Below are 18309 nucleotides of genomic sequence, written 5' to 3' on the forward strand. Positions count from 1 at the left end.
CGTAATCGGGGTATGTGCGGCTCGGGGCTGCGCATGCGACTGTCCTGTGACCTGCCAGCTCTGAGGGGGTTGCCGCTGCTCGCTTGAGGGAAGGATGGCGTGAGCAATGTATGACTCCAGGGGCTGTAAGAAGCTCCAGGTCAGTTAAACTGATTTTTTTTTTTTTTCAGCTAAAATAACCGTATAAATCAGGAAATTGACAATCTACACTACACCATTCAATTTTCAGAGAAATTCTTTAGAAAAATCATTCACTCAAGTTATAGCGATAAGAATGGGAAATTAGATTTTTTTTCAGTTGAATAGGGAAAATAAAAATTCAGATTTTTCTGTGCAAGCCATCATTTTTATTGAATACAGTAGATTCCGGGTTAACAGGGCTGGTTATAGACTTTTTGCTTCCTAAGCCAAACTTGTGAGGATGCACCCCACCCCGATTTGGAATGATCGCACAGCACCCGACAATTTACTCTGCTGCATTTAATGTTCTCGCATGACATGCTGCAGCTCGACACAATCGCACAGGATGGCTGTGAGTCTGTGACAAACAAACTGCTCACCCTCTGCCACTCCGTTCCTCCTCAGGAAGGTACACACAGTACAAAAATGCTGCCCCTGAAATCTCTGCGTCTGATGCAAATGTTTCACCTTGCTTCATGAGAGAACCGACCCTGCCAGTTAACCGGAATGCAGACAACTGGCAGTCTCAACCGGCATGCCTGGCGGAAGACAATTGGGGCATCCCTAACTGACTGCACAGTAGTGTGCAGTAGAAAATGCTTATGAAACCTCTGGCGGAGTCCTTTTCATGTCTTGCAGTTTGCGGCATCCTCTTACGGCTCCCTGGCATGTCGCCTAACCCGCATCTGGTCACATGATGCATTGGGACCATGCAAGGAGGACACGGCAAAGCAGCCAGGAGCTGCGAAAAGTGACAAGGACGGTGTCGGAGAATTTGTAAGCAGTTTCTGCTGTACTCCACTGTGCGGGGAATCCGGTGAAGGGAGGTGAGTGTTATTTTTTTTTAATGCCGGTTGCTTGAGAAGTCAAGCATGGGCTTTAACATTAAAGAGAAACTCCAACCTAGAATTGAACTTTATCCCAATCAGTAGCTGATACACCCTTTTACATGAGAAATATAATGCTTTTCACAAACAGACCATCAGGGGGCGCTGTATGACTAATTTTGTGCTGAAACCCCTCCCACAAGAAGCTCTGGGACCACGGTACTTTTGGCAGTTTGTTACAATGTAACAAGGTTCACAGACAGGAAATAGCTGTTTACAGCTGTCTCTAACTGCCAAAACAGCTAGGAGCAGCTACATAACCTGCCCAAAGTAAAAATGTCACCATGTAATAAATGTCAGAATGTAAATCGAGGAGAGGAAAGATTTTACAATGAGCAAACACTGACTAAATCATTTATACATAATTATGGTAAAAATAAAGTACTTTTTTTTTTACTACATTATTTTCACTGGAGTTCCTCTTTAAGGCGCGCTGATGTGATAGCAAAGATTAACAGGAGGCTGCTTGCGCTATTTAAAATAACCAGAGACGAAGCACCCTCTTGTATTTTACCATATATATTAATGGGAACATGACAGCAAACGCCTACCCTGCTCTCTGTTTCATTCTTCACTGCTTAATCTGCCTGTTATCAGCCCTGATTAGAATCCCCGACTGAGCATTCAGTCTCTATCTTTTCCCGGAATGATTATAGCTGAGTCAGTCTTCTGTGATGTCTTTTCAAGCCCAAGCCTGCCCCCTTGTGGCTCTGATTTGCTGCTATTTATCCTTGAAGCAGCAAAGCAGAGCCACAAGGGGGCAGACTTGGGCTTGAAAAGACATCACAGAAGACTGACTCAGCTATAATCATTCCGGTGAAAGCTAGACTGAATGCTCAGTCGGGGATTCTTATCAGGGCTGCTAACAGGCAGATTTAGCAGAGACGAATGAAACAGAGAGCAGGGTAGGTGTTTACTGTCATGTTCCCATTGATATATATGGTAAAATACATGAGGGTGCTTCGTCTCTGGTTCCCTTTACCCACAGTATTACTGACCTGTCTAAGGACGAGAATAAGGCTCTAAAACGGGTTGTCTTTTGTGCTTGTGGTTTTTAGTTATTGTGTTTATGACTTTCTGCTGGAAATTGGGATCATCCCTAATGCACATACTAGTTGTATTTATTATCAAACTTTTTATCCTTAAAGAGAACCTGTACTGAGCAAAATTATTTAAAATAAACACATGAGGTAACTTCAAATGAACATTACATAGTTACCTTGCCATCAGTTCCTCTCAGAAGCTCACCATTTTCTTCTTACAGTGATCCCTTCCAGTTCTGACAACATTTTGTCAGAACTGAAATATATCAGTTGCTGTCAGTTATATATCAGTTGCTGTCAGTTACAGCTGAGAGGAGAACTGATGTGTCAATGTTTCCCTATGGCTCAAGTGGGCGATGTTACAGTTTAACTGTGTGCTGACCAGAAAGCTGTTATGGGGTAATAGCCATTTTCAAAATGGAGGACGGAGAATTCCATTGATCACAGTGGACAAACAGGGTGCAGGAGAGGAAAAATAGATTGAGGAGTAGACTACACAGGAGGTAAGTATGACTTGTGTATGTTTATTTTGTCTTTTAATGTTCAGGTTTTCTTTAACTCTTCTCGTTCCTCACATTTGGCCCAAGCGACTGTCCAGGTTCCATTTGTACTGAGCATCTTCCTGCTTTTGTATTATTTCTACAAAACATGGAGGACAGACCCCGGGTTCATCAAAACCTCTGAGGAAGAGAGAAAGCAGGTAAGTCGGGGAAAAATAAACACCTCTCTGATTTTTATTCCTTTGAGCACCAGAATACAGAGATCAGATTTGCCAAAGAGCAGAAGCAATGGTGATCTCGGTGTTGTACAGACGCCACAAGTATTACAGAGCTCCCTTCCCCAACTGAAACCTCCGCTCTGCTGCATACAACCTTCTTCTGTCCTACGCTAGAATCATCTCCTCACACCTGCAAGACTTCTCATATTGTTTCCAGTACAGGAAGAGTAAAAAAACTTCACTTGTTATCTATGCAAAAGAGCTTCTCTGAGCTCTCCAACTGATAAAGATATCTGACTCTTTAGTCAGAGAGCAATGCTATTTTCTGAAGCCCTTATACATCAAAGAAACAGTGAAAGACAACTTCAGATAGGGTTTTACTGCAGAGGAGTTCAAAGGGTCATTATCTCTGCTTGTTTCATAATTTAAAAGGCAGAGTGTAGTTTGTAACTGCAAATATTAGAGAATGAGCCAATGTTATAAAAAAAAGCTACCGGAAAATAAAAATATGAGACTCTCTTCTTTGCTACTAATGTTCTATTAATTTATCTATTCTACACATTTCATGATATAAGTTTGGGGATTTTTTTTCACTTTAGTGGCACTTTAAAGGGAAACTGAAGCGAGAGGGATATGGAGGCTGCCATATTTATTTCCTCCTGGCGGTCCTGCTCATCTCTTATAAAGAGGAACTGTAATGACATATATTAGGATGCAGTAAATGTATTCAGGATACCCAATTTTATGTAAAATATTCTGGTTTCAGTATCAGGAACACTTCCTATAGCTATCTATTGCTGTGTTTTGGTATGTAGCCCACCCTCCTACTGAGGCTTAGCCTAGGCTGTTTATCATGCAAGCCTTTTGGTAGACCAGAGATATTTTCTACTAGCTTTACAGGAACATTCCACAGTGCTGCACCTGCCTGTACTAAAGATGTTGCCACCTGTAATAAATTTCAGAAAGTGGGAGAGGAAAGATTTTACAATGGGCAAACACTGACTAAATTATAAATTAATATTGTAAAAAAAAAATTCTATTCATTATGTTATTTTTTCTACAGATCCTCTTTTATAAGTTTACAGGGGAAAAAAGTTTCTGAAGGATCCACTGTGACTTTGATTTGTGTTTTCAGACAATCATCACGCTGGCGGAGGCTGGGTGTCTGGATGTCCGGCTGTTCTGTAGCTCTTGCCTGGTATGTTCCACCTCAGTATCTCCGAGCTTGTTATTAAACCTAAACTGGCACTATTAAGCATTTATGCTGTGACTGTATGCTGGTTTTGTTTTCCTCTAGTTATCGGTTTAGATCAGGGGTCCCCAAACATTTTGGGTAGAGGACCGGGTCAACATACTTCAGACAACTGGGGGTCCGGAGTATGCATAAAATGATGTAGAAGGCTTTGCAGGCCAGACAATGAAGCATACCCAGGGGTGACAAGCTGCAGTCCAATTGGACAGCAGTGTCACCTGATGTGGAATTTGATTGGAAACCAGCAAATTACTGCTTTCTGGCTTCCATGCGGATAGGTGGTGCCAGCACTGATATTCCTGGGGCTGTGGAGTCGGGAGTCGAGGAGTCAGAGCAATTTTGGGTACCTGGAGTTGGAGACAGTGGTTTAACCCTCCTGGCGGTTAATTTTTTCTGCCAATTAGGCAGAAATCCATTTAAAAAAAATAAAAATTTGTTTCATGTAAAGCTACCAGAGTGGTAGCTACATGAAACACCACTAGAGGGTGCATGTGTCCCTCTAGTGCAATCGTTGCCGGCATCAATAGTAAACAGGGGAACGCGTATAAAACGTGTTCCCGTTTGGCTTCTCCTGTCGCCATGGCGACGATCGGAATGACGTCAGCTGACGTCAGACGCCTCCGATCCAGCCTGTAGTGCTGCCTGGAACTCATTGGTCCGGGCAGCGCAGGGCTCTGGCGGGGGGGGGGGGGGGCCTCTTCCGCCGCTGCGTTGTACGTGCGGCTAGCAAAGTGCTAGCTGCGCGTACAGCACTTTGAATGGTGCGAATCGCCCCAATAGAGGCTGAGATATCCTCCTGCGCGGCATAGCCCGAGCTCAGCTCAGGCTTACCGCCAGGAAGGTTAAGTAAACTGAGGAGTCGGATGATTTTTGAACCAAATCCATACCCTTTGTAAAAATTAGACTAAGCAATTTTGAGTACCTGGAGTCGGTGGTTTCATAAAAAGAAGAGTCGGATGATTTTTGTACCGACTCCACAGCCCTGTGCTATTCTATATGCAGACCACCAATATTTAAAGATGTAGCTGACCGCATCTATATGTAATACTTTGTGTGTGGGGGGCCAGTAAAAAAAGCCCCAGAGGCCACATTCGGCCCGTAGGCCGTAGTTTGAGGACCACTGGTTTAGAGAGTATCCAATAATGGAATAAATTTGTTGTTCCCACTGTCGTAAAAATATCCTTTATTTCAATTATAATCCGGGGGGGGGGGGGGGGGAGCGCTGGGTATGCGCAATTGTGGTTGCCTGCAAGGATCAGGATCCAGTTCCTCAGGTGCCAGTTTGGTACTGTACAGACACATTGCTTGCTTATAGGTTGGTGCCACTTTCTGTTTTTGGAGGGAGGAGGATTGCCAATGCTGCTGGCAGCCGACTTACGTTTTACCCCCAAGTCAGAATGAAGTGGGAGGCTTGTGCAGGATCTAAAGCAGGGGTCAGAGAACTTTTTGGCTGAGAGAGCCATAATTGCCTCATATTTTAAAATGTAATTCCGTGAGAGCCATACGATATGTTTCAAACTGGGACAGTGCGCATGCACAGCAGAGGGCTCACTTCCCTGTTGCCATGGTGGCAGCGGAAGTGTCACACGTCTTCAGCTTCTCTTGGGTTTCAGCAACATCAGCAATTTGCCCGAGAGCCAGTTCGGGTGTTTCAGGTGAGGAGGAAGTGGGAGGCTTCTGCAGGATTGGGGGGGGGGGGGGGGGGGGAGATGTCAGGTAGAAGTGGGAGGCTTGTGCAGTATCGGGGGGGGGGGGGAGATGTCAGGTAGAGGTGGGAGGCTGGTGCAGGATCCAAAGGCTTCCCTCTTCTTGGGTAAGTATCCAGTTTGTTTATTTTCATTATTTTCACCTATGATACAGTTTATTGGTTTATGTTAAAGTTGCATTTGATTTCATTATGACTGATTTCAACTTGCATGCATACATTATATAAGCGATATAAAGTATTGGCTGTGTCCATGTATGTGTTGGAAGCATTGTAGTTACACTGTATGCCTTCCCAGGTGAAGAAACCGCTGAGGTCTATGCACTGCCACTCCTGCGGTTCCTGTGTGGCCAGGTTTGACCAGCACTGTATATGGACCGGACATTGTATTGGTGAGATTATGTGACTGACATAAGTAGCAAGAACTTCTGTGTATATTATATGGTCTCTGTTATCCAGGCCAGCACAAGCAGGGATTGCTAGGTGCCAGATATGTGTAATTTCCGATTGCTTGAGAGTCCAAACAACCGGTGCCTAAATTTAGCACTAACCCCCCCCCCCCCCCCCCCCCACACACACACACACACACCACCACCACCCCCCCCCTCCCCTCCCCTCCCCTGGACACCACTTACCAGAGCTCCGGCCCCCAGTCCTCTTCACTTCCTGCCGGCAGCTTTATTGCATCCTTTGCACGGCTCTTGATGCATCACGTGACCCGAAGCAGGTCAGGTGACACACATCGGAAGCCTATGGAGGATGCAGCAGGCAGCTGTTGAAGTTGTTTGCTTTATTCTTGCTTTCAATAATTGTCAAACTTATGTTATTTGTACTTTTCAGGTGCTGGAAACCACCACTATTTTCTGCTCTTCCTCTGCGCTATGGCATTTTTTGGCCATTGGATGATCTACGCCTCTTCTATATGTAAGTTGCTGTTTTTGTTTAGATTTTTTTATTTTGCACTTCGCTTTGTAAATTGTATAGATTTTTTCATCTGTTTGCATCCTCTTTCAATCAATGAGCTGGGATGCTATCAACTCGAGAAGAACACAGAAAAAAACGCAGCATGCAAGACTGATTCAAAATTGGAATTGCATGTAAAATCACAAATCTGAATCGCATATAGTGTGCAAGAGGCCTTAAACCTGGGTCTCCTGTGTCAAAGGCAGTTAGGCCTCGTTCACATCATATGCGCTTCCATGCGCATTTGGAAGCGGGTATGATGTGGTGAAACGCAAGAACGGCAGAAGGGCATAGACTGCCCTTCTGCCGTTTACATCTACTGCACTGCGCAGCAGTACGATGCGCTATGATGCGCTTGCGTACTGCTGCCTGCATTTTGACCGCAAGCGCAGAGCTGATCCCATCACGGTCAATGGATTGGATCGGCAGCGCAGCGCGTAGCGGCGCAGATGGCGTGCGATCATGCGCGTTGCGTTCTGATCGCATGGCCGTCTGCGTCGAAGAGATGTGAACGAGGCCTTACACTATCCAGTCAACAGACTGTGGACAAGATGAAAAAGAAGAATGAGTGTTAAGGTGGCCACACACGATACAATAAAATGATCTGATTTTACGGCAATTCGATAAATTCAATCAGATTTCCTAAGAAATCAAGTTTTTTGTTTTGTTTTGTTTTGTTTTTTTTTAAATCGAGATCCAACCGGATTTCCCCATTTTTTTTTCTTTTGATATAAGTTGATTGGGAATGGTGAATTTTTCTGATCAGTTTTTATGAAAATTGAAAGGTGTAGGGTATCTTGTCAATTTCTTAATATAGACTAACCTGCAAGCTCAGGGTGAACCAGAACTCCTAGGAGTGTGTAAGGGGCTAGAATGGTCCTAAAAGACCCCTTACTAAAATGCTATGGAAAACAAAAGTTTGCTTTCTTAAAACAGAAAGAATTTGCGATAATTCAGGTTGGAGTGAGCTTGAGATGTCTCCTAGTGCATCATTGCTGAATATATGCAAATCAGCAACACTGGTTAATTTGCATATATTCAGCAGTGATGCATTGTGGGAGACATCTCAAGCTCACTCCAACCTGAATTATCGCAAATTCTTTTTTAAGAAAGCAAACTTTTGTTTTCCATAGCATTTTAGTAAGGGGACTTTTAGGATCATTGTAGCCCCTCACACACTCCAATGAGTTCTGGGTCACCATGAGCTTGCTAGGTTAGTCTGTACCTCTCGGTGTTTCAAGCCCTACTCCATAGAGCCAAATGAATCCATGCCATGCACTGAGGAGGATCAGCCAATCCGAAACAGTCTGTATGCATGTTGGATTATTATGGCTCTGTACAAATTAACAAGCTGACGCATCATTGCATTCCAGCGGTTCTGGAGGTGTGTTTAGCTTCCATGGGCAACAATGGTTAATTTGCATATATTTAGCAGTGATGAATTGTGGGAGACATCTCAAGCTCACTCCTACCTGAATTATCGCAAATTCTTTCTGTTTGAAGAAAGCAAACTTTTGTATTTCTTACACCCAAGCAATTTTCACAGTTTTCAGTCATTTTTTTTCTTCATAAGTCGTGAAAAATTGAACATTGGTCAAATTTTTTTAATGTTACAATCAATCAAAAAAAATGATTGTAATCCTTTAAATGTAAAAAAAAATTGTATGGTGTGTGTCCACCTTTTTAGCCATGAAATTTCTAATTGTCCGTATGCATTTTCTAGTGAACCTGTGTTTGAAGAGGCACTGTAGTGGCTTATAGAGAAGAATGCAGTAAATTATTCAGGATACACAATTTTATGGTTATTTTCCTGGTTTTGGCATCAGAAACACTTACTAGAACTATAGATTGCTGTATATCAGTATGTTGCCCCACCCTCCATGATGTCACAGCCCAGGCTGTTTAGCTATGCTGAAATCTCCTCCCAGATCATTCTGGGCAAACATGCATTATTTTCACTGGCTTCAGAATTCTCAGAAACCAGCATTCCGCAGAGCTGCACCTGACCGGACAAAAGATGTCACCGCCTGTGATAAATTTCAGAATGTAAGGAAAGGAGATATTTTACGATGGGCAAACTCTGAGTAATTTATAAATGAATATTGTAAGAAAACAAGCAGCTACATTATTTTCACTACAGTTCCTCTTAAAATATGTGTAGAGTGAGGCTTCTGATTCTGCCCCTCCTTCTTTTATGGCTTTTTTCTAAAGTGTTCCGCAGCTCTGTGGCTGAAAAACTTCAGAACACTTTGGATAAAGATGGCCGCTGCAGTCTTGCTGCTGTAGGGGCGGAGTATCAGAGCTTTGATTTACTGGCGGTGGGTGGGTTGCTGCTGCTGATACCCTCCAATCCTTGAGCTTTGCATTAGAGAGACCCTGTAACGAAAAAAAGAAAACCCTCTGGGGGTTACTTACCTCAGGAGCGGGAAGCCTCAGGGTCCTAATGAGGTTTCACCGTCCTCTGTAGCTTGGGGGAATCCAGCGATGGCTCCCCCGAAAGCTCCTCGACAAAGGCTGACAAGACAGCGCAAGCAATATTTACCTACCACGATCCTCCGCAGACTCACTAGCAGCTTTTCGTTCGGTAAGGCAGAAATAGCCAAACCCGATTGTGCCCGCTCTACTGCACAGACGCAAAGGCCTCACACCTGCGCAGTAGAGCTGATTTGATCAGATTCGGCTATTTCCGCCTTAACCCGAATAAAGAGCCACTCGTGAGCCTGTGCTGGATCAGTCTGTAAATATTTACCTTGCCGCTGTTCGGGGGGTGCCAGGCTGGATTGCTGGGAAACCGGAGGGTTAGGTAAGCCTCGTTAGGATCCAGAGGCCTCCCGAGGTAAGTATACCCCTGAGGGTTTTTTTTCATTACAGGTTTTCTTTAAAGGGTTTCCACATTATATAAAATAAATACTCTCTATGTGTACATTAACCCTTTCAGGCTAACCTGTGGTATTTTGCCTTCCATGCAGTCTGGGTCAGGGAGTGCTCCACCAGTATACAGAAGGATGGCGCCTGGGGGTTTGTGATGGAGATCATATCGTGCTCTCCGTGGGTCCTGTATATCTTCTTCCTGGTTTGTTCCGTCACCATCTGGTCCTCCCTCATGCTTCTAATGCAGCTCTTCCAGGTAACATAAACCAGCAATAGTACTGTTATCGGTTTATTTTACCCAGCCTATCCTGGCTGAGCGTGTGGTCATCCTGTCTGTTTTGATGCTTCGGTATATGTGTGGTCTGTTCAAACTATCTCTGTGTACATGTCCTGCTTTGATGATGGGGAGGATGTCACTACCCAGAAGGCTAAGCGCACAAGCCTTCATTTATACAGCGGACCAGCATCATGATGGGGAGGGGCTTGAGCTTTAAAGGTGAAATACCAGGAAATGCTAGATTTTAATGTCAGATATACTGGGTTTCCACCGATTAAAGTGAACATAAGCTACCCGCCAGTGTTGAGCTTTTCAGATCATCTTTAAAAGTGTCCAATCTCTTCTAGATCACTTGAGTGTCCAGTTTGAGGCTACCCAATCATTCACTTGGATAATAACTTGTAATAATACAAGTAAAATCTTACATGTTTGTGGAACTCATCACTGCTCCCTGGAGTTGCCTGGCTCTTGCACCACATTGAGATGCGGTCAAAGCTTTATCTCAGATCACTGGTGTGGAGTCTTCCAATGATCCCACCTATTATCTACTGCATAATTCACCCCCCAGAATGGGGAACTATAAAAAAAAATCTTTATCGAAACATCTAATGAATGCAGCTAGAATAATGGTCGCTTCTCGTTGGAAATCTGCACATGTCCCCCCCAGTATGGCTACGTGAAGTTAAACCTGGAATAAGTTGAGGACCTGACAACAATCCATACATAAAAGGAACAAACCATTCAGTTGCTTTGGAGGCCCTGGATGGAATATTTGGAGTCAGAGGATGACAGGAGTCTGGTGGAGCAGGGCTCTAAGGGGGCAGTAGGCCCCTCCTGACATTGACTTAGCGTCTTCCTGTTCGAGGTTAACACCCTCTCTGACTTACTTCTATGGGCACGTCGTGGGGCCCTGTCTCTGCCGCTCTATAGTCTTCTACTCTTTTTCTTTATCATTCTCGTCGTTTTCTTCCCTCTCTCTTCCCTCTCTCAGGCCTAGTGCACACCAAAACCCGCTAGCAGATCCGCAAAATGCTAGCAGATTTTGAAACGCTTTTTCTTTTTCTGTAGCGTTTCAGCTAGCGTTTTGAGGTTTTGTGAAGCGTTTTGGTGTAGTAGATTTCATGTATTGTTACAGTAAAGCCGTTACTGAACAGCTACTGTAACAAAAAACGCCTGGAAAACCGCTCTGAACTGGCGTTTTTCAGAGCGGTTTGCGTTTTTCCTATACTTAACATTGAGGCAGAAACGCCTCCGCAATCCAAAATCTGCAGCAGCTCGGGAGTATTCGTTTCTGCAAAACGCCTCCCGCTCTGGTGTGCACCAGCCCATTGAAATACATTACCCTAGCGGATCCGCACCCGCAAGTGGATCGCAAACCGCAGCAGAACCGCTCTGGTGTGCACTAGGCCTGAGAGCACCTGACCTGCATGCTTGTTCAGGGGCTGTGGCTAATAGTATTAGAGACACAGGATCAGCAGGAGAGTCCGGCAACTGGCATTAAAAAAAAAATCCATATCCTTCTCAGTTTAGGTTCCCTTTAAAGGGGAACTGAAGAGAGAGGTATATGGAGGCTGTCATGTTTATTTCCTTTTAATCAATACCAGTTGCCTGGCAGCCCTGCTGGTCTATTTCTCTGCAGTAGTATCTGATTAAAACCAGAAACAAGCATGCAGCTAGTCTTGTCAGATCAGACTTATAAGTCTGAACCACTGAAACACCTGATCTGCTGCATGCTTGTTCAGGGGCTATGGCTAATAGTATTAGAGGCAGAGGATCAGCAGGGCTGCCAGGCAACTGATATTGTCTAAAAGGAAATAAACATGACAGCCTCCATATACCTCTCTCTTCAGTTCCCCTTTAACAGCCCGCTTATCTGTCTGAACCTATGGTTTCTGCAGCTGTTGGATATTTTATTTTGCTGTTAGGTTGAAGTGTCACCACCTTCCTTTGATCTGGCACTGGTCGCCATTACAGTTTGTGTGCTTATATATATTCTTCTCTTGCCTGTTTGACACACTTTATCACTTTATGATTGGTGCCGAGATGTTTGTATTCTAAAATGTCTTTTGATAAATAATCTTTAGAAAAAATATTCTATGTTCTCTTTGTACAGATCGCATTTCTCGGGTTGACAACACAAGAGAGACTCAACCTTCAAATGCAGAATAGGTGCAGCGCTAACAAAGTGTCACTGCGGAAGTCCATCTACAAGTAAGTGACCCCACAGACAGTATATCGGGGTACATACTGTAAGTTCAATGCAGGCTCCACTTTTGTTGAAAAGGATGAAAGTCTAATTCCACAGAAGTCTTGTGTTTTTTAGTTTTTATTAAAAGTGACCTTCCATTAAAGTTAAGATAAAAAAGGGGATACAGAGAGCCCAATATAGTATAGTAAGTTGTAAAACTAGGGTAAGCACAGCAGAGTATGACAAACCAGGGTTACCACAAAGGCAACCACTGTGATAGCAGGTGCCGCTCTTTGTAGATCAGAAAGATGGGAAAGCACCCCTCCACCAAGGGTGGACGAGGCAATGTACTGAGATATAGAACAGTGGGCGTATGTGGCATACTGTCGCTCAGTTCATTTTGGCGCAGGGTGAGCCAAATACTATTCCCCCTCCGAGTGGTCGTAACTTGGAGGGAGAAGTTATTCAGGGTCTGGCAACCGCCGAATCCCCTAATTACCCGGGCGCAGACAATAGTATTACTGCTATAGCCATGTCAAGCTTTGGCGCTACTTGGCTTGAGGTGGGTGAAGAAAAGCCCTGCATGGCTACTTAGGAGGTAAGTCCTCCAGTACCTCCTCTATTTAAACAGTTTTTAATTGTTTTTACACTCTGTTGCGCATCTCAGTACATTTCCATTACAGTTGACAACCAGCTAGTTTTCTTCTAAAAATTTCCAGCACATTTCGCTTCTTTGCAACCACGGTAACAATATAGTGTTTGGTTTACAGGTAGCATTGTTTGGTGTAGCTTGGCAGGTGAGGTTTTTGTCCCTAGGGTTGTACATGTACAGCGGACAAGGGGACATGATCTGCGTATGGAGGAAAAAAGGTTTTGCCATCTATTTAGAAAGGGGTCCTTCACAGTGAGAGTGGCTAAAATCTGAAACCTCTTACCTCAGGAAGTAGTTATGGCAAACTCTATCTGCATTTAAAGGGAACCTTAACTGAAGGGGTTATGTATGTTTCCTTTTAAACAATACCGGTTGCTTGTCAGTCCTGCTGATCTCTTTGGCTGCAGTAATGGCTGAATCACACACCTGACACAAGCATGCAGCTAATCCAGTCTGACTTCAGTCAGAGCACCTGATCTGCATGCTTGTTGAGGGGCTTTGGCGTCGTCCTGTCTCTGAGGCTGGGTCCGTGCTGTGCACATGCGCAGTAGCAAAAATCACTGACCAGCTACACAGAGACAGCACACGCAGGGACACCGACAGGGGTTTTATTATAGAGGATAAAGACGCTCATTGAAAAATTTATACAAAGATGATGACCAGCCTCCCTGCTCACCGTACACATTTTGACAGTTGGACGGAGCAACTGCCATTCACTAAGTGCAATTTTGAAAATAAAGAAATCCCTGTGATACCTCCCCCCATCCGCCCCCCCCCCCCCCCCCCCCCCATGAGGAGATGGGTTAGTCCAAAACCTGTCGGTTCTGTCAGATTTCTACTACCTACTGTAAATGACAGCAACATAGGAGAAAAGTAACTTATGGCTCATTTTACTCAAGAAGAAACATACTTATTTGTATATGTTTACATGTATTTTAAATGTTAAGATTTTCGCGACAGAGGTCCTTTAACCACTTAACGAACAAGCACGCTGATAGGCGGTGGCTGGTCGCATGTGGGTTTCCTGTCCGTTCACGGCGGGGGGCTCCGTAAACAGCCTGCGAGCCTCCGATCGTGGCTCGCAGGCTAAATGTAAACACGCGGGGAAGTAATCGCCGGTGTTTACAGCGTTCGGCGCTGCTGTCACAGCAGCACCGTAAAGGATATCGTCGATCCCCAGCCTCTGATTGGCCGGGAATCGCCGGCATCTGATAGGCTGAAGCCTATCAAGGGCGGTACAGGATGGATCGCTGTCCTGTACCGCCTATAGTGAGGAGTGGAGAGAGGGAGGCGGTATAGCGCTGCGGAGGGGGGCTTTGAGGAGCGCCCCCCCCCCCCCCGCTACACACAGCAAGCCGGCGGCGATCAGACCCCCCCCCCCCCCCCCAGCAGGACTTCCCCCTAGTGGGAAAAAAGGGGGGGGGGAAGTCTGATCGCCTTGCCTGCCACCTGATCTGTGCTGGGGGCTGAAGAGCCCACGCAGCGCAGATCTCCTAAAAATGCTGCGGTCCTTAAGTGGTTAAAGGGGGCTTGGATGCTTTCCTTGCATTGAAGAGCATCCATGGCTATAATTAGTAGATAATTCCTGTAATAGTTGATCCAGGGATTTATCTGTCTGTCATCTGGAGTTGGGAAGGAATATTTCCCTTTTAAGGCTAATTGGCCCATGTCTTGTGTTTTTGTTTTTTTGGGGGGGGGGGGGGGGGGGATTTTTTTTTTTTTTTTTGCCTTCCCTGGATCAACTGGGATATGTGCGGGCTTAGGATGATTTGTTTTTCTTTCTGGTTGAACTTGGACGGATGTCTTTTCAACCAAACAATGTTACTGTGTATGGGGCACCCTTAGTGTTTGTATGTTCTCCTCATGTCTGAGTACTCCCTCACATCCCAAACACCATGAGCAGCATGTCCATCATACAAATGGACATGCTGCACATAACTTAGTAGTAAGCTTATTTATCTGGGTTTTATCGATCATCAATTTTCATGTTTGGTTGTTTTCTTTCAGTCGAGGCTGCATTAATAACCTGGCCGACTTCTTTCGATGTCAGTGCTTTGGACTGGTAAAAGCCACTCCCATAGACTGGACCAAGCAATTCCATGGCCTCTTCAGCTCGCCCCAGATGAGGAACGCTCAGGCAGTCTGAAAACTCCCCAACAGGGACTCGCAGCTTCCTATTGCTGGCTCTGCAAGTAAACTGGTGCCTTACTGGAAAACATTCAAGTTGCATCATTGTCTTCAAGCGTCCGTCAGTCCCCACCCTGCATTTAGAAGAAGCAAAGCGCCCTCCTGTTGTTTTAAGGACAACTGAAGTGAGAGGAATATGGAGGCTGACATATTTATCTTTCAAACAATTGCCTAGCTGCCCTGCTGAAATTTCAGGCATCGGTTCTGTCTGAATCATACACCTGAAACAAGGGTGAAAACAAATGCGCACACTAAGTACTTCAGCAAAATGCACATTGATAAAATATCTTATTTGCACTAATTAGTGCACACATGCAACGTTTTAAAACCTCCATTTTGCAGGAAGTGGATAAAGTACCCCTCAACCAAGGTTCTTGTTTCTGATTTTGAGTAATGTTTTATCTGCGGTGCTGTGACATATGCTGCACAAGTATTCACAACTATCCCCGGCACACACATGCCATAGCTCTCCTGGGCACTGTGTGCAATATCGGAAACCATAAGCAAGAAGTGTAAGGGGGCGTTCCTGGGGACGGGTGGAGAAGGGAACTACCACTTCCTCCCCACCCATGGCTGAGCAGTGCAGGGGACACTGAAAGGTGAGGATGGTGAAAGCATAGAAAAAGCGTCAAAAACGGGGGAAAAAAAAACTTGTTCAGGGGTACTTTAGAGAATCTAAATTGAAGAATAAAAAAGCAGTTTAACTTACCTGGGATAAGCCCCAGGTAAGTTTAAACTACTTTTTTATTTGGTTTAGGTAGCCTTTGAGTGACAAGAGATAGACGTGTATTTACAGTGGCAAGCATAAACATACCAATGTTGTGCTCCTTTTCATCTTTCCCTGAGTTGATATTGAGCTTTGCAACTGCCAGTTTTTCACCAGTTGGGTGGTCCCAACTGGACTATAGTGTCACTCAGTGATTAGGAATTATGGCCATAAAATACTTTTGTTTTGGCTAAGAACTGGGCCTCTGAGTGTAGGGGATAGGTAAAGAATAAAAAGAACAAGACAATGGCCGGCTGAGAAAGTTCAGAGGTACTGCCCCTGACTTTGAAGCATAAGGTCATAAGTTTGACTCCCGGGTCAGAGGGGGGGAAAAAGGTCAATAGTTTATATATTTGAGATCTCTGAGTCACGGGACAGTGTTTCATTTAGCGGAGTTAATAAGAAATCTACCTTAAGTTTTTAAACATAATATAAAACTGTGGGATATCTAAAAGTCATTTTTAGGAATAGGAGGATACAATTGTATCTGATTTTAAGACACTTGATCTGCATAGTTGTTCAGAGTTTGTGGCTAAGAGTATTAGCGGCAGATGATCTGTAGGACAGCCAGGCAATGTGCATTGTTTAAAAGGAAATCAATATGGCAGCCTCCATGTCCCTCTCACTTCAGTTATACTTCAGTAATACGGAGGAGGGTTGGGTCCAGTGACTCTCTGAATAACACGGGACATACTGAGCATTCTTTTAGGGTTTCACCACTAGAACTTTTTAAACACCTCCAAAACTTTTACGCATTTTGTAGAAAAATAACAAAAGCTATTAAAAAAAAAAAATTGTACAGATGCTGGAATTGCTGTTTTCACAAACAGAGGTTTTGGTCTGGCAGCTACTGAAAATCTGCATGTTCTGGTGTGCCTTGCCAAGTGCAGGCCGAGAGCGCATGCTGAGGTCTGTGGTCAGCTGCCAGGCCTTGTGTTACCAAAACTGTGCTGTATCATATAATAAACCATTCTGTTGATGTCCTTTTCTGTCTCGGTTTTCGTTATGTTATCAGTTAATTAACAGCTTCATGCCATGGGTTGAATGGTTAAAATGCGTGCACATGTGCTTTAGCAGGATAGTTGAACTTTTACAAACACCCAAATTGCACTCAAAATGCACAAATAGGATGTTTTTAAACGCCCATTTTGGAGGAAGTGGTTAAAAATGTCTCAGGAGGACATCAAAAACACATTCCATTTTTGTAAATATTTTTTTTCATGGGACAACACTGAAGAAAGGACACTTTGATAAAATGTAAAGTAGTTCGTATACAGCCTGTATAATGCTCCCTGCACACTGCAGATCCGTATTCAGATTCCGATTTTCCCTGAATACATTCAACAGAAAGACGGATCAAAAAACGCAGCATGCAGTAAAGATTACAAATCTGAATTGGATGTAAAAAAAAAATTAATTAAAAATCGGAATCGTGTGCAGGGAGCCTAACAGTGTACATTTGTTGTCCCATCAACATACTTTAAGACGCAGCCATTAATATCTAAACTGCTGGCAACAAAACTGAGTACATCCCCTAGTGAAGTATGTCAAAAGTGTTAAAGGGATACCTTAGCTTTCCCTAGATTTCACAACTACATAGTTGCGTGCCCAAGGCTGGGAGCACTCTAAGGACTTGTTGCCGGGCAGCGCCTGTGCACTGCTTGCTGACCCTCCTAACCAGGAAGTGACTTTGGGAGGCAATTACAGCATAACGGAGATGTGCAGAAACATGCCTGCTCCCACAACTACAGTAAGTATTATTTATTGAAGGACGACTCCCAATTGCTTTAAAGAGACTCGGAGATAAAATTAACTCAAGCTCTGATACTTACCCGGGGCTTCCTCCCGCCCCATAAACATGTGCAAGTCCCACGCTGTCCTCCCGCGGTCTGCCGTTCAGCCACGGTGATCTCCGTTATTAGCCTCAGTGACGTCAGTCCGGGTCTACTGCGCATGCGCGGGAGGTCTGTGCATGCGCAGTAGACCCTGACTGGCATCGACTGAGGCTGAAAACAGCTCACCGCGGCTGAACAGCAGGCTGGCGTGGGACTCAGAGCTTGAGTTAATTTAATCTCTGAGCCTCTTTAAGGCCCCATTCACACTTACTAAACGCAAAATGCGACTTTTGCCAGAGTGATATTTCCACGATTTCACGTGGAAAAATCACAGAACACTGCGATTTTGCCGCAATCGCATTTAGCGCTTTTATAGCACAAACGCGATCGCCTGAGAATAGTGCAAGCGACGCGTTTGCCCGGTTTTGGGAGATTTGCAGCGATTAGCGCAAATAGCCTAAGAGTGCGCCCATAGCGCGTTTTGCTGCGAAATTGCGGCAAACGCTCTAGCGTAAATGGGGCCTAAGTGTCAATATTATTTTCCAGCAAACGCTAACAAAAAAAAAAGTTCCTCTGAGAGTTTTTACCTCGGGTGTGGGAATCCTCCGGATCCTATCAAGGCTTCTCCCACCCTCCTGTCCTGTGTCCCACGCAGGGCTGTGGAGTCGGTACAAAAATCTTCAGACTCCTCAGTTTATGAAACCACCAACTCCGACTCCATGTACCCAAAATAACTCTGACTCCTTAGTCTCATACTTACCAGGGCTGTGAATTTTGTACAAAAT

General features: G+C 44.5%; 1 protein-coding gene across 2 annotated transcripts in view; it reads left to right on the forward strand.

Moving 5' to 3' along the window:
- Window positions 1-16673, forward strand: part of ZDHHC13 (zinc finger DHHC-type palmitoyltransferase 13) — a 71337-nt gene extending 54664 nt beyond the window's left edge. For both annotated transcript variants that reach the window (XM_068260261.1, XM_068260262.1), the window contains 7 exons: window positions 2686-2810; window positions 3964-4026; window positions 6084-6177; window positions 6626-6709; window positions 9718-9875; window positions 12010-12107; window positions 14744-16673. In XM_068260261.1, coding sequence (XP_068116362.1) covers window positions 2686-2810; window positions 3964-4026; window positions 6084-6177; window positions 6626-6709; window positions 9718-9875; window positions 12010-12107; window positions 14744-14882 — 761 coding nt within the window. In that variant the 3' untranslated portion in view covers window positions 14883-16673. The remainder of the gene's footprint in view (window positions 1-2685; window positions 2811-3963; window positions 4027-6083; window positions 6178-6625; window positions 6710-9717; window positions 9876-12009; window positions 12108-14743) is intronic.
- Window positions 16674-18309: the final 1636 nt, after the last annotated feature.

The sequence above is a fragment of the Hyperolius riggenbachi genome, chromosome 11 (genome assembly GCF_040937935.1).
Source record: "Hyperolius riggenbachi isolate aHypRig1 chromosome 11, aHypRig1.pri, whole genome shotgun sequence".
NCBI classification, from domain to species: Eukaryota; Metazoa; Chordata; class Amphibia; order Anura; family Hyperoliidae; genus Hyperolius; species Hyperolius riggenbachi.